Genomic DNA, 14,308 nt, shown 5'->3' on the forward strand with positions numbered 1-14,308 from the left:
TTTCCTACCATGTGCCCACCACAAAAGTCAATCTTGCTTATTATTATGGCCAATTCTATGGTGCCTATGAATTTTTGCCTAAATGTTGTCTAACTTACATTTTGTAATAAGTTTTGATTTTTTAAAAATTATTTATTTTTATATTTTTTAAATAAAATAATAAATTTTAACCTTTTTTAGTAAATAAGCACCACATTATAAGCACCATAGCATTCACCTATTATTATATGAGTAAATATTTAAATTGATACCGAATAAATTTAAAATTGAATATTTTATTTTTAATAAAATTTTAATATTATTTTCGTTAGACAAATTAATTACTCTTGTTTTCATCAAAGTTTTAAAATATGTATGAAATAATAAATTTTTAAAAAATTTTATTATAATATCTTAAAAAAATATTATAAGATAAATTAATTTCTCTTTAAAATAATCGAGAGATCAATCTATTTTTCGAAAGTTTTTAAGACTTGTCGAGAATAAAAATTCATTGCAAAACAAAGTTTTTAATCTAAAATTTATTAAAAACTTTTGTTTTTATTCTTATTATATAGTTTTGTTTTTCTTTTCTATTTTCTTTCTGAGAATAGAGTGGCCACCCACCAAAAGTGGTCCCATTTTGTTTGATTATTTCATTTCTTTGATCATGGTATTTAATGGGTACATCCCATGTTTCAAACTTAATGATCTACGGTTATTATTATTATTATTATTATTATTATTATTATTATTATTATTATTATTATTATTATTATTATTATTATTATTTTCTGAGCACAGCGGAATATGATTATTTTTCCTTCCTTGTTAAGGCAAACAAAAGGACCAACTTCTAGGCGTGGGAGGTGGATAAAGAATCAAAATAAAATTAACAAATTTTATCTGTTTTTTTTTTTCAAAATTTAAGAGTGAATCCACAATCTTTAAGTGAGTATACTCGTTGACACAAATTTTATCTGTTGTTATAAACCAAAAGAAAAAAAATATTGGCAGAGATACTATGATATACACTTAATTAAATCAAAGTAATTATATTTCATAAATATCCTGCTAATGCCTTTTGGTAAAACATATCCGCGCAAGTTTGATCCTTTCAAGAGCCACTTCACACTTGCCATTAATTTTTCAAGTCTAACTATTTACCGTGAATCACATGGTCGCGTCTCTTATGCTTGTAGTTGTATGTGGATTACTTGGGTAAATGGTAGCCGCTGCCATTGTCTTTCTCGTGATAGTTTTATTAGTCCCAATTTTTCCCCCCTTTTTTTCAACTCTTTGAAACATTCTCTTCCATAGTATAGGCCAAATTTGAGCAGTTTCTTCTTCTTTTAAAGTGGCTGCCCTTATATGTTTTCTTGCAGGCTATAGCAACCCATAATATATGCATTTTACATGCCTATTGTCCTACACGGAATTCCCTATATCATGACACTAATATTAGCCAAAGTTCCAACTTAGAAATTCACTTAATAAAAAAATTAGTATTGGAAAATGTTTTAAAATTTCTATCTAAGCCTAATAACTATCTATATATGGTCCTTTCTGATATGAGTGATTCTTTTATTAGCTAATCACGAGCCTCATTATGTCTTTATTCTCAAATTATTATATATTAAATGGCTAACCAAAGTTTATTCATTGCAATTATGAGTTGTACTTTAAAAAAGAATATCGATATTCATTTTTAGGAAAATAATATAATTTTTTTAAAAAGGCTCTTAATTATAAAGACATATAAATAAATATATAATCATCATAAAAAAATATAAATAATAAATATAGCACATGAGAGCACTATTGAATAAGTCTTAGACAGATTATTTAAGATTTAATTAGTTCACTTGAAAGACGGGCTACCTTCAAAACTCTCGTGCTTCTTCGGCAGCTCCTACGTTGAAAAGTAAAAACAAAAAAACAAAAAAAAAACAAAATATAAAATATGAAAGAAAAAAAAAACGTAAGTGGTTTGGTAAGAGTCATGCTCCATCTAACTTGACTTGATATTTGAGAACCATCAACTTTGACACATGGAAGCAAATAGATTTAAATTCAATCATAGCAGATTAAGATATATATTGTATTGTACCGTGTTTGTACCGACGAAAAAGAAAGAAGGAAAAAAAATAAAAATAAAAAGACTTTTATTTTATGATCATTTCCATCCAAATGACAAAGATATGGCTGTCAAGTCATCAGCAGTAATTGGGTGTTAAAAAAGATTTGGATAATATAGATAAATTTCTGATATTAAATTTTATGTAATCTGCTAAAAAAATTACCAAAAGAAATATATCTGTCATAATTTAAGTAATCTAATAACTAATCTTGTATTTTGTGAAAACACAAGTATGATGTAATGTGAGGCCTAATTTGATGGGTAATTATATGTATTTTTATATGAATTAAAAAAAGTACAACCTAATTTTGAATTATTAGTGTTGAATTAATATATCAAAGACATTGAATATTAAAATATTAATTATTAAAAAAATGATAAAGTTATTAAAGTTATGTCATGGTGTACGGTTTCTTCTAGAAGAGTATATATGAACACATTTGTATAATATGTTGGTTGCTACATATACACACACCCCTCTAGAAGACAGTGACCAACTTTGAGGCCATTCCCTTCTTTTCTTCTCCATTTTAATAGTGACCACTGATTACTAGTCCCATAATCTGAACCTTAAGAATGGCCAAAAAGGCTTTGAATGAATGAATGAAAGAAAGGCACAGCCCAAGTTTGCTTTAGCAGATTCCAAGGTATCTGACTCAAACCTTTGCAATGGATTTGAAGGGCACTTGTCATAATAATATTAATAATGTTTCTGATGGCTACATGTTTCTTGAGGCCAGTGGTGACTCTGAGGCTGATTTCATCAATCCCAACATGGTTGAACAACAACATGCTTATGAATATGGAATTCACAATATTGCAGATGTTGATGATGCTCAATCTTGCAGCTATGATGATGAATTTGAGAACCCTTCTGAGAAGCTAAAAGGGTGTTTGAATGCTGCTTCTTCTACTGATGATGATCAAGATGGGGTGAAGAAAAAAGGTGACTTTTGTGGAAATTCATGTTGTGATGAAGATTTTGGGATGATACAAGAACATTATAAGTCATGTGTCTCTGATGATTCATGTCTTGAGCCAGTAGATGAGGTGGAGAAGAGCAGGCAGTTCTGGGAAGCTTGCTTAGCTTCTTGATCAATTTGTGTTTGTGAGTGAGCATTTCTTTTTCTAAAGATCACTGCTTCTTTTCTGGTTTCTCAGTATCCCAATTGAGGATTTGCTTCACCAGAAACATTTATTCTTTTTTTAACTTTATTCTTGAAAATATTGGGTTTGGGGGGTCCACTTTAATTGTATGCATACTTAAACAGAATTGTACACACTACACAAAAAAGTTTATGATTTTCACTCATTCAAAGATTCAATAAGTTCTGCACTTAGTCCTATAATTGAGTGTAGTAGAATGCATCATCATTCTCTCTTCTTTTCTTTATAACACTATTTGATTGAATGATTTCATATAGTTAGCACTTCCTTTCTTGAATTCAATTATGTCAAGTATGTTTGACATGTTTGTTGATTTTGAAGGGAAGATGTGACATGGTTATTCCTCAAGCTATGTATGTAACTATAGTTGTAATAATAACATCTGTTTGAGATGTGTTGAAATTCAGATGATCACGTTTTTCCATGGCTATGAGATTTAGGAAAGTTGGGTGTTGGGAAAGTTAGCCAGGGAAGACATATGGCCCAGCAGCCATAATAGCTGGAAAGTCTAGGTTTCATTTGGTCCCACTCATTAAAAATCCTCAGTTCTTGGTGAGTTTCTGGACATGTATACTACTTGTATAGTTGAAACTTTGAATATAAGATGTGATGTTTATATAATTAAAATTTTGAATATAAGATGTGATGTTTATATAATTAAAATTAATCACTTTTCAACTCACATATTACCATACACTTAATTGTGAATTTGTCAAAGGAAAAGATATTTTATCAGAAAATTCTAACCTTTATTATTGGATTTCAATCAGATTGAATTAAAATTAGTTGAATTTCTGTTTTCAGATAATCAGAGGTAGAATTCAGTAATAATAATAATAATAATAATAATAATAATAATAATAAGAAGAATATGGTAATACTACAGTTATATTAAATTGTTAGTATTGTTAGAGTAAATTCAAGATCTTTCAAGGACATGGAGAGATTTGGAGTTATTAAACTAAAGATATAATCTGGAATATATTGAATTTGAACATAATACACATCATACACAGCAACATTTTTCAGGTTAAATCAAACTTGGTAGTTCCCTAAGAATTCTAATGCATAACAACCCCCTCCCCCCTCTTTTCCCCCTCCTCTAGAAATTGTTCAGTACTATAACATACAGAAGAACTAAGAGATCAAATTCAGCCCTAAGCTGAACATAACCTCCTCACAAAATCCACAACAAACAAACAAATCATGTTCCATCTATCAACTATTTTACACAAGCAAACCCTGCTTGTTGAGACAATCTGATACAAGTTACTAGTAACACACTGCTAAAAAAGGACACTAAGGTTCTTAACTAGATGAAAACAGTGGCCCCAACGATTCAGATATTGCAAATTTATCTATTATCTCCACATGACTGGTGTCTGTACTTCCTGTTGATGGGCTACTTGTGTTGACATTCGACCCCTCCGCAGTCAGTGGTGAACTCGAATCGTCTCCATAAGAGGGACTTGAGCACGGATTCCCAGGTTTGATATCAGTTAATGATACAGCAGATTGCTTGTTATAGCCAGAGCAACTTTTGGGGCTAGAGAATTCTTCTTGCAGAGACCCTTCAGGAGGAGGTTCTTGTTCTGAGCATCCTTCTTCTGTGTTTTCACCCAAACACTTCAAGAAGCATTGCTCTATCTCGCTTAGAGACTGGACCTCCCTTTCTTCCCCTTCACTGCTATGGCTGCAGTTAGCATCATCGTCATGATCGTCATAATCTAGCTTTGTTCCCCGCAATTCCCCACTGGTATCTGTTAGTTGCTGACTGTCATATTCATCCTCAGATTGGCAATCTGATGAGCGAAATGACATGGGAGAATAACCGTCTGTTGCTGTTTCTTCGCGTTCTCTAAGTGTCTTCAATATCAGGGTCTTTAGTAAATTCATCACTTGGACCGCATGCATCAGAGCAGTTAATGGATCAGACATCTGTTCCAAGAGACAAAATAACAACACAAATTAAAGCCATACGGTATAGTACTGTGCATTATTGTAATAAAGCTATAGAACCAAGTTGTAACAGCATGCTATACAGAAATGACAACTATTTTAACTGTAGTAAATATTGCAAATTGCAAATTCTTGTCTGAAAGAAGGTAAACATGACCAATTAATCCGTTGCTACAAAATTTTACATATCATTTCCTCAAAACATAAGGATACCATATCAAGTAAGTACGACAAGAAAATGCCAACAATTAATAAGGCTTCATACCTGAGTCATGTTTGGAGCAAAAACCATAGCAATATTTCTAGCATCCATTTTGTTATACTCCTCTTCTACAACAACATCAGCCATGAGATCAATGGCCCAGTTGAGCAAGGCTGACTCAGTTGGCTTTAGCTGCTTCACAAGCTCAACAGCATCTTCTTCTGTATTGCACTGAAGAACTTGCTCAGGGGAAAGTCCATCGAGCACTCCCGAAGGAAGTTCTCGGAACCAAGCTTTAATTAGCCCTGCCAAGCAATGAACATCAATGTCTTCCGGCACAATGCCTCTGTTCAGCTGGTCCCTTAATAGCTCCTCTTCACCGTTTTCCGGGTTTATCCTAAATATGCCTTCAGCCTGAGAATTCAACGAAGAAACAAAACAAAGGGACAACAATTAGTTAGTCTCATATTCTAATATTGATTCTCACAAGGAAGTAGTGTTACAGTATCATGAATTATGTACCTTTAGGCCTTCCTGTGAGTATAGTCGCTCCTGCATTAGCAAGAGAATAGTGGGGACACTGTTTCCTTTTGAATCATAAGAACATTGCATTGATTCAGCTGAGACACCAAAAACACTAACACTGCAAGTATTGGTGATGGAAAAATCACATTAGAATAACAGAATTACAAAATGTAAAAAAGTATCCATGAATTAAATATTCTAAAAGGGGGTGAAAATAAGCATGAGAACTTTTCAATCCTATGTTTCCGTTACCGTTAGGGATGCTTTTCAAGCAAATAAAGGTAAACCCTAATTTATTTTTTAGCTTTCATAAAACATTCCATCTAACTTTTAGTTATGAATCTGAGAATCTTCTTTCTTTCCTTTACTTTTCTCCCATCTAACGTTCTTCTATCACATATCTGAAGTCAACCCCATTAAACTTGACTAGTTTCAATGAAAGCATGGATTGTACGAAAAATGTTAAACGAAGTACCTAGCACTGGGAACAGGAGCGGGAACATGAACCTCTAACTCAACGGGAAGACCAAGGAAGCCATTGAAGCGATCGAAGGTGACATGACTAACGTGCTTAACGTTTGTGGGCCATCCAATCTCCATTTGATGAACGGTATTCGATATCACATCTTTGGGACTGTCTACACTGCAAGCCACCATTGATTTCCTAAGCGCCGCCAAAAGAACCGCCACCGGAGACAGCTGGTTCTGTTCGTCGTCGTCTTGCTCCGACGCTCTCCTACCACCACCGCATCCAGCGCCCTTGCTCACCATCACTGCCCCTGTCATTCTCTTATCTTGTCTCTGTATCTGTGTGTATAATGTGCAGGAATGAAGATGGAGACAAGAGAGGTTTTAAATTTGAGGATGAGGCTTGTTACTTGTTTCGTTTGTTTGTGTTTGTGCGAGTGTGAATGTGGGGTTTTGTGTTTGTTGCATTCATCTTCTTTTGAAGGCTCGCTCTCTCTCTTTTTGTACTTCAACGGCCACTCGTTTCAAATTTTGCTTTATCTACAGTCTTCTCTCTCTTTACTCCTCCTTTTTGTCTCATAATTACCCCTCTTTGCCACTCAACATTCAACACCATTACACCACAAACATTTTCTCCCATTAAATCTACTCTGTAATTGCCTAATTGGAACATCATGTTTTCATTTATGATTTTTCATTTATTTTTAAATATTTTTAATTATATACAATTTATGAAAGAATGTTATTTGTAAGATTTAAGGGTTCTTTCGGACAAATTTTTAGTAATTTTGGTCAATCTAAATATTAAATTATTTTTAATAAATAAATTTTATTAATTTATATATATAAATTTTAAAAAATATAAGTACAAAATATATTGATTTATGTATATAAAATTTTGATAAATATAAATATAAATTATATGTTTTTACGTGTAAAATATTTATAAATATGAGTGTAAATTATTACTGAACAAAAATAATAATATAGTGATATGATATACTAATTCTTTAATTGAAACCATATATACTTATCATTTTGACTAACCTCACATTATTATTATTATTAAACATTTGTGTGCCTGATAGTGAACCAATATCAATTAATAAAAATCCTAAATCTTACTCACACCCTCAAAATTATTACTAACAAGATAATTTAACTACAACTATATAATTAATAGAAATCCATTGTAAAGTTTGACTATATAACTCACACCCTCATATTTAATATTTATATAATAAAATTAATTATACAACAATAAAAAAGTTTGATTATTCTATAATGATAATTTTTATTATTCTATTGTAAAGTATTTGATTATTATGTTAACTAATTTTTTTATTAAAAGAATATGTGAAACAATATGTAATAGATATAGATAAATAGATAGTAATTAATTTAGTACCTAATTTTTAGTATTGATGGAATATTTTTTATTTAACTACAGCTTATTGGGTAGAATTATTAAAAATATTTTTTTATTAAATTAAGTATTACTGTAGTAAGAAAATGTAACACAAGAAGACTGATAAAATAGGAGAGTGTAGGCATATTAAAGGTTTTATTTGTAAAAACGTGAAGTTTGTATTTGCTATTTATTGTGAGCTCACATGACATCAATGTGTGAAAATTAAGGCCATTGAACTCGAACTTGGCTTACAAAACTCAGTACCAAATCTACAAACTTGTTTTCTTTGAATGCAAAATTCATTGAGCGCTTAAACGAATTTTTGTATGCGTACTCATTACCGATAAACACATTCAAACAATCATTAAGCAAATGTACTTTGTTCGATAATGTTGTGTAATGAGTAATGACAATTATCAATTTCCAATCAATCACATTCTATAAACATATCTTAGTTAAATTCGAATTTGTTGAAGACCGTTGAATAAAGAGATGACAAAAAGAGTTATTTTTTTATTGAGGGCAAGATCCCTTTGCTTCGATCATCAAATCACTGGAGACAAGACAAGACAACTTTGGTGCGATACCCTTCATATAAGGTCCTTGTTTTACAGATTCTAAATGTATTATGAGAAGCGAACCCAGATGCACTAATAAACGTTACTACCTTTTTCAGTTTTTCTATTAATAAACGTTACGTTACTCGCAAACTTTTTTGAGAGGTGTTACTTTCTTTTTCTTTTAAGAAAGAAGAGCCCCTGCTTGTGTTTACGGATACCACTACTCATCTTTCATTCAGCCTTTCAATTTAATATTTTATTATTTTAATTTTTAATTAATTATGTTTCCTGTTCTTAAGAAACTACAATTAGTTTTAGAAAAATACTACTTACATTTAAAATTCAGCATTTGTTCAGCTTTTTAATTTAATAATATTATTTAATTATTTTTTAATTAAGTCACTTTATTATTTTTTAGTAAACATATTGTTAATCATATTTACTTTAAATTTTATTTAATTAGATGTGTCTGTTTTAATTTTTTTAATTATTATAATAAAAGACTAATTAAAGAAATGAGTTAAAAAATACTTGGTTGCAATGATAAAAATATACTATATGATAAAAACTCAAGTAATATATGTTTAATAATTTTTCGTTCTTCTAAAAAATATTTTTGCACAAGTATATTACAAAAAGAAAAATATATCCACTTTATTGTGGAAGTATGTATTTTATAAGAGTACTTATAAATGACACAACACAACAAATTAATATTCAAAGTTAAAACTCAATTCGTTACAACATATTAATGATAGATTATGACAAACACAAGTCCAGAAATAAAAGATAACAATTTTTACAAATCCACAAAACAAAAAATTTCAATCCATGCCCAAAATCAAGCATTTTCTACCATTAGGTCTGAATCCACAAAAGAAGGGAGCACTTACGGTGAACCAATAAAAAAAAAAACACAAAAATCGTTAAGACTTATAATCCCACTTTTAACCAACTCTATTGTATTTGTGCAGTACATTCTGGGCAAAGTATTTGATGGAACTCTATATGAGAATTCCATTCGATGGAACTCTCAAAAATATTTATGAATTTGCCCCATTTCACTATCTTATATTTATTTATTGGAAATAAAATATTAAGTTTATTAACAACCTCATACATAATAGACTTCAACACTACAACAAATTCAGAAACACCCATCTCAGCTGATATTGGTCAAGATAGTGCATTTTTCCAAAGAAGCACACTTGTGAGTTGTTTCAGCTTTTCCAACTTACGAGGAATTGAACCATTGAGTTTACTCAACTTAAAACAGAACTTGAGTTCCGGTTGTATGAACTAAACGGAAACATCAATGTCATGAGGTTGTCAAGTTGTGGCGATTGATAAAGTTTAGAAATGTGGAAGGAATGGAGTCAGAAAAGTTCAATTAATTTGCTGAAGGGATTTCTAGCTGGAGCTATTCTGCCATGATTTTGCTGCTGATCGCACCCCCGGATGAAACGCCGTTGTCCGATGGAAGGCAAATGACATGTTTATTTTTCTTCTTTTCTTCACTATTTCCTTATGAATCTTACCCTGTTAAGTTGAGAATTTTTGTGTCTATTTTTGTTACCTTTAAGCAAATCTAATCCTAAGACATTTAAAATTTTCAATTTTTTGTCAATAACTTTTTTTCTTTTTACTTCTATAGATCTATCATGATGTTTTTCTCACTATTGTTCATACCAAGATCTGAATTTCTTGTGGCCTGTGGAGTGGAATTCGTTGCTGCAGATTTGATTTTTGGGGATTGATTAGGGAAAATTAGGTGCTAAATCCAGCATTCGTTCATCTTCCAAGCTTTCTCTATGAAGGTGGAAGCTGAGCCTTTATTCATTTATTTATTTGTTTTGGACAGAGTCGAACGGGTCGAGATGCAATCCAAACTGACCCAAACACAAGAACTTGAACCAGAAATGTCTAATCTAGCCTTAGGCACTTAGCTCTTCCATGGTTGCCATCGAAGGTCAAAAAAGGATCTCAAGTGCCAGCGCCGCCCCAGGTGCCTCACTGCCCTCTGTAATTGCTCGAAAACCCGAGACTTCTACTGGTAGGAACAGCACTGCATCCTACCTCAGTTGTGCACAAATTGATGTCTCCATCTTCGATAATCGAAAGCCAATGCAGCTCAGCCACTACGAGGACCTGCAACTCTTCTGCCTCCTGGTATCTGTGACTACCTCAGCCACTTGCCAAGGTAGCTAGGAGACTAAAGATGAAGAATCTGCTCAACCTTTAATTTTGAATCTTGTTAGGTGATATGAGCAATGACACTTGAGTTTTCAATTTTTCATCGATCTTGTACCCCTATGAATCTTAGTCTGGTTGTGGTTGGGGTAGGTTGGTTTTCCGAGCTCATATCCATGACCAGGAAAAAAAAAAAACAAACCGAGGTCAATTTGTGAATATAAAAAATAGAGATGGGTCAATTTTGAATTATTTTGACAATTCCATCTAATGGAGCTCTTCTTTAAAGCTCCATTGAATAGTTTGCCTACATTCTGCGCATCAACTGCCACCCTCTATGTTACTGTACCTCCTTTCTGCAAAAGGTCTAAAAGTCAAAAGAGACTAATGCCACGTGATAGTCTTGACACATACTATTGTCTTAACCCACTTGCGCTGGTTCTTCTTGCTTTGAATCTGACCTACCACTCATCTTCATCATTCCGCGAAGTCGCTCCTCCTCTCCCCCAACCCGTTTCGTGGCTGGATCGAAACCGGTCGTGGAGCACGGATCCTTGTCGTAGCCGCGCTGAAGAGGCCGATTCTGGCCCGCCACTATCCTCAACTTCAAAACGATCTGCTTGTTCGGTCATTCTCCACCGCAGAACCACATGCTCGCCCTTTGCCATCATCGCTGCTAGTCGGAGCTCGGAGCGGTTGGTTGCGTCGACGATCTGACGGGTTTCGCGTGCTTCTATATGAAAACTGTCCAAACTTGCATCTTGCATTGAGTTACCATTTTCTGCGATGCTTGGAGAGTTTCCAGCCTGTTCTCAGTCTCACGCTGTGTTGGTTGATTCGTTGCCTCCTTTGCTGCCAGAATGCCTCCCTTTGCAGGATTGTTCTAATCTCATGTGGTTGGCTATAGCAGCAAGTCTGATTCTAAAGGAAGGCACGCACATTAGCTCTTAGACCATTTCATAAATGAGTCCTCCAGGTAACTCTTCTTCTTTCGCAATTGTTGATATTAGTGATGCTGTTGCTGCTTGAGTATGTTGTCTGCTCTGTTTGATTGGCTGTTTAAAGTCCTATTCCAAACACTTTGCGTTGATTATAGTATACCTAACATCGGGTTCATATCTACACTTTTAAATAATGCCTGATTTCTCAATTTCCATATTTCCTACATGACAAACCTAGATCTGCTCTTCGTGGTATCTTTTTTATCTCATCCCTGGTCATTTATAAAGTTTGGATTCATATATATATACATATAGGTCAGAGAGAGATTGGAGATTTTGTAACATCATAGATAGATAACATTTGCCAATCCATATTTTTATTTTCTTTTTTAGTTTGGTATGATGCCAGCCTTCTGGGTTTTCATGTAGTAGCCTGGAACTTTCATGATTGTTAATCAACTTAACTTTCCGTGAGATTGAAGGTTCCAAATGTTTCAAGATTTTTCTTTCTTTCTCACCTTTTGCTATTTATTTAAGTAATTTAAAAAGAGAATTGTGGTTTTGTGTTTGGTAGTAGGAGAAACCTCAATTGCTGGATCTGCTCTTCTTACTATAAAGCGGTGTTATGATCATAGATCTTTATCGGGGGTAGTGGATTGATCTCTCTCTCTCTCTCTGCTTAAGTCAGGTCCATTCTCTCTTTCCCTCTCTTTCTATCTTCCAATGATTGTTAAATTTTATTAGTTTTAGAAAAATACTACTTACATTTAAAATTCAGCTTTTGTTCAACTTTTTAATTTAATAATATTATTTAATTATTTTTTTAATTAAGTCACTTTACTATTTTTTAGGTGAATATATTGTTAAGTTAAAAGATACTTAGTTGCATCGATAAAAATATACTATATGATAAAAACTCAGGTAATATATGTTTAATAATTTTTCCTCGTGGTCACTTAGTTAATTCTGTGTCCTCGTGTGTATAAAACTATAAATCGATATAGTTACACCAATAGTAATTTACTTGTACAATTTGGATATAACAAAATTCATGTTCTTTTTGCTGTATATTCTGATCTTGGTAATTAAGATCTCTAATATGGTGTCAGTCTGAAATTATATTTTTTAACAGTGTTGCAAACACTCTTGAATAGTTGAAACAATATATAATTAAGGAACTAAATAAGATGTGAGCATTATAATGTAAATCTAAATAATTAAGCACAAATTTACTATTAATAAAAAAATCAAAATAAAAGATTTTTTTTGCAAGTAATAAACAATAGAACTCAATTAAATTATCCAATGAGTAAATATTATGCACCTCCACATTATCTCCGATAATAATATTTTTAAGTGGGATAAGAGTAGGAACATGGCGAATCATTTGAAACTCGCCATGAACGTTGATATCATGCCAAGGAGTCCCAAAAATCCAAAATTCTTGATTTTCACGATCATGGTAGGCAATGCAACTCGGTAATTGAGATGTGGTTATGGAATACTCGAAAATGGGAGTCCAAGATTCTCCAACTCCATATCTTTCCATCATCCACATTGATACAAGCAACTCATTAAAATACATGAAGCAAAAAGAACCCCTGAAATCTGCCATGGTTTCTCTACCTTGACCCCTGGGCGTGTTAGAGAAGAATTGAAACTGCTCGGTGTCAAAATTGAAAGTCCATATTGAGGCATTTCTATCACCATCTCTACCAATCCAATGAAGTGCCCCATTAAAATAATAAGGAAGTTCGGACACATATCTCAAATGCTTGGGATAATCTACCTCAATATTTATCCATGTCGACGTTCCAACTGTGTGCATTTGAACAACTATTCGATGATCATGTTTAAAGATATGGATTCTCATTACCTTGTATTGGTTTGTTTTTGGGTGAAAACCAAAACGCCAAGATATTTGCTCGCAGGGTGTCAAGATTGGAGGGTGTTTTGGAAGTCTTATGAACTCACCTGTTATTGGGTTGCAAACAAATGAAATGTCTCTATCTATTGACCACCTCATGTGAAAAAGACCATTACAAGAATGCACGTTAACATAAACTCTTTTACTCTGGAATGATTTGGGAATAGGAAGAGGAATCTCAAATTTAGGATGAAGTTTTATGCTGCTACTATTATTGGGTTCCAGGACCTCAAACAAACTGAGACAGAATGGATTGTTTTCTCCATTTAATTCGATCATATTCAACAAGATGAAAGATTCTTGAATGGCAGTGTCGGATCATGGTAGCAGGAGTTGTATAAGTAAAGAGTAACTTGGCAAAATTTGGATCAGAAATCAATGTATTCCAATACTTACAAACACATCTACAAATGATAACAGATTTCATAGGAAGTCTAACAAAGATGTCGGTAATTATATCGACTGGAAGACTGGCGAAATAAGAATTTCGTATTTGGGATTTCCTGGCAATCAAGTACAAAATAATTCAGAAAAAGAGAAAGAAGAAATTTACGATATTGTTTTGTGTTACTTCATGGAAAAACAAAATATAGCTTACCTCACCCAGCATGCAAAAAAGCATTGGAAGAGAGATTTGATCATTTTCTCCATCACTCTCACATAGCAGCAATGATTGTTGGGAGAAGGCAGGCACCCGGTGATTGAAGCAAGTGAAGTGAAGTTGAAGCTTTCAAGGGGAGTTTACTGATTTTTATAACAACCATGCTAGCTGAATGAGAAAATCAGTTACGAATTACGAATATAATTTGTAAAGAAACTTTTAAATAAACTTTCAAAAA

The 14,308-nt window shown here is 32.8% G+C and overlaps 2 protein-coding genes and 1 long non-coding RNA gene across 3 annotated transcripts; 2 read left to right on the forward strand and 1 right to left on the reverse strand.

Moving 5' to 3' along the window:
• The first annotated feature begins 2,604 nt into the window (after positions 1 to 2,604).
• On the forward strand, positions 2,605 to 6,559 carry LOC130936118 (uncharacterized). The gene is made up of 2 exons (XM_057866116.1): positions 2,605 to 3,838; positions 6,403 to 6,559. Exon 1 carries the CDS (start codon positions 2,789 to 2,791, stop codon positions 3,212 to 3,214), a length of 426 nt encoding a protein of 141 aa, XP_057722099.1. The 5' UTR covers positions 2,605 to 2,788; the 3' UTR covers positions 3,215 to 3,838; positions 6,403 to 6,559.
• LOC130936117 (rho GTPase-activating protein 2-like) lies at positions 4,267 to 6,936 on the reverse strand. The gene is made up of 4 exons (XM_057866115.1): positions 6,448 to 6,936; positions 5,970 to 6,090; positions 5,511 to 5,861; positions 4,267 to 5,224 (listed from the first exon to the last, which is right to left on the reverse strand). The coding sequence occupies exons 1-4, from the start codon at positions 6,756 to 6,758 to the stop codon at positions 4,595 to 4,597; spliced, it is 1,413 nt and encodes a 470-aa protein (XP_057722098.1). The 5' UTR covers positions 6,759 to 6,936; the 3' UTR covers positions 4,267 to 4,594.
• Positions 6,937 to 10,067: 3,131 nt separating this feature from the next.
• Positions 10,068 to 14,302, forward strand: LOC130933324 (uncharacterized). Its single transcript, XR_009067675.1, has 3 exons — positions 10,068 to 10,182; positions 10,273 to 11,577; positions 12,117 to 14,302. It is a non-coding gene; the product is annotated as an uncharacterized LOC130933324 (long non-coding RNA).
• The last annotated feature ends 6 nt before the right edge of the window (positions 14,303 to 14,308 follow it).

The sequence above is a fragment of the Arachis stenosperma genome, chromosome 6, assembly GCF_014773155.1.
Source record: "Arachis stenosperma cultivar V10309 chromosome 6, arast.V10309.gnm1.PFL2, whole genome shotgun sequence".
NCBI classification, from domain to species: Eukaryota; Viridiplantae; Streptophyta; class Magnoliopsida; order Fabales; family Fabaceae; genus Arachis; species Arachis stenosperma.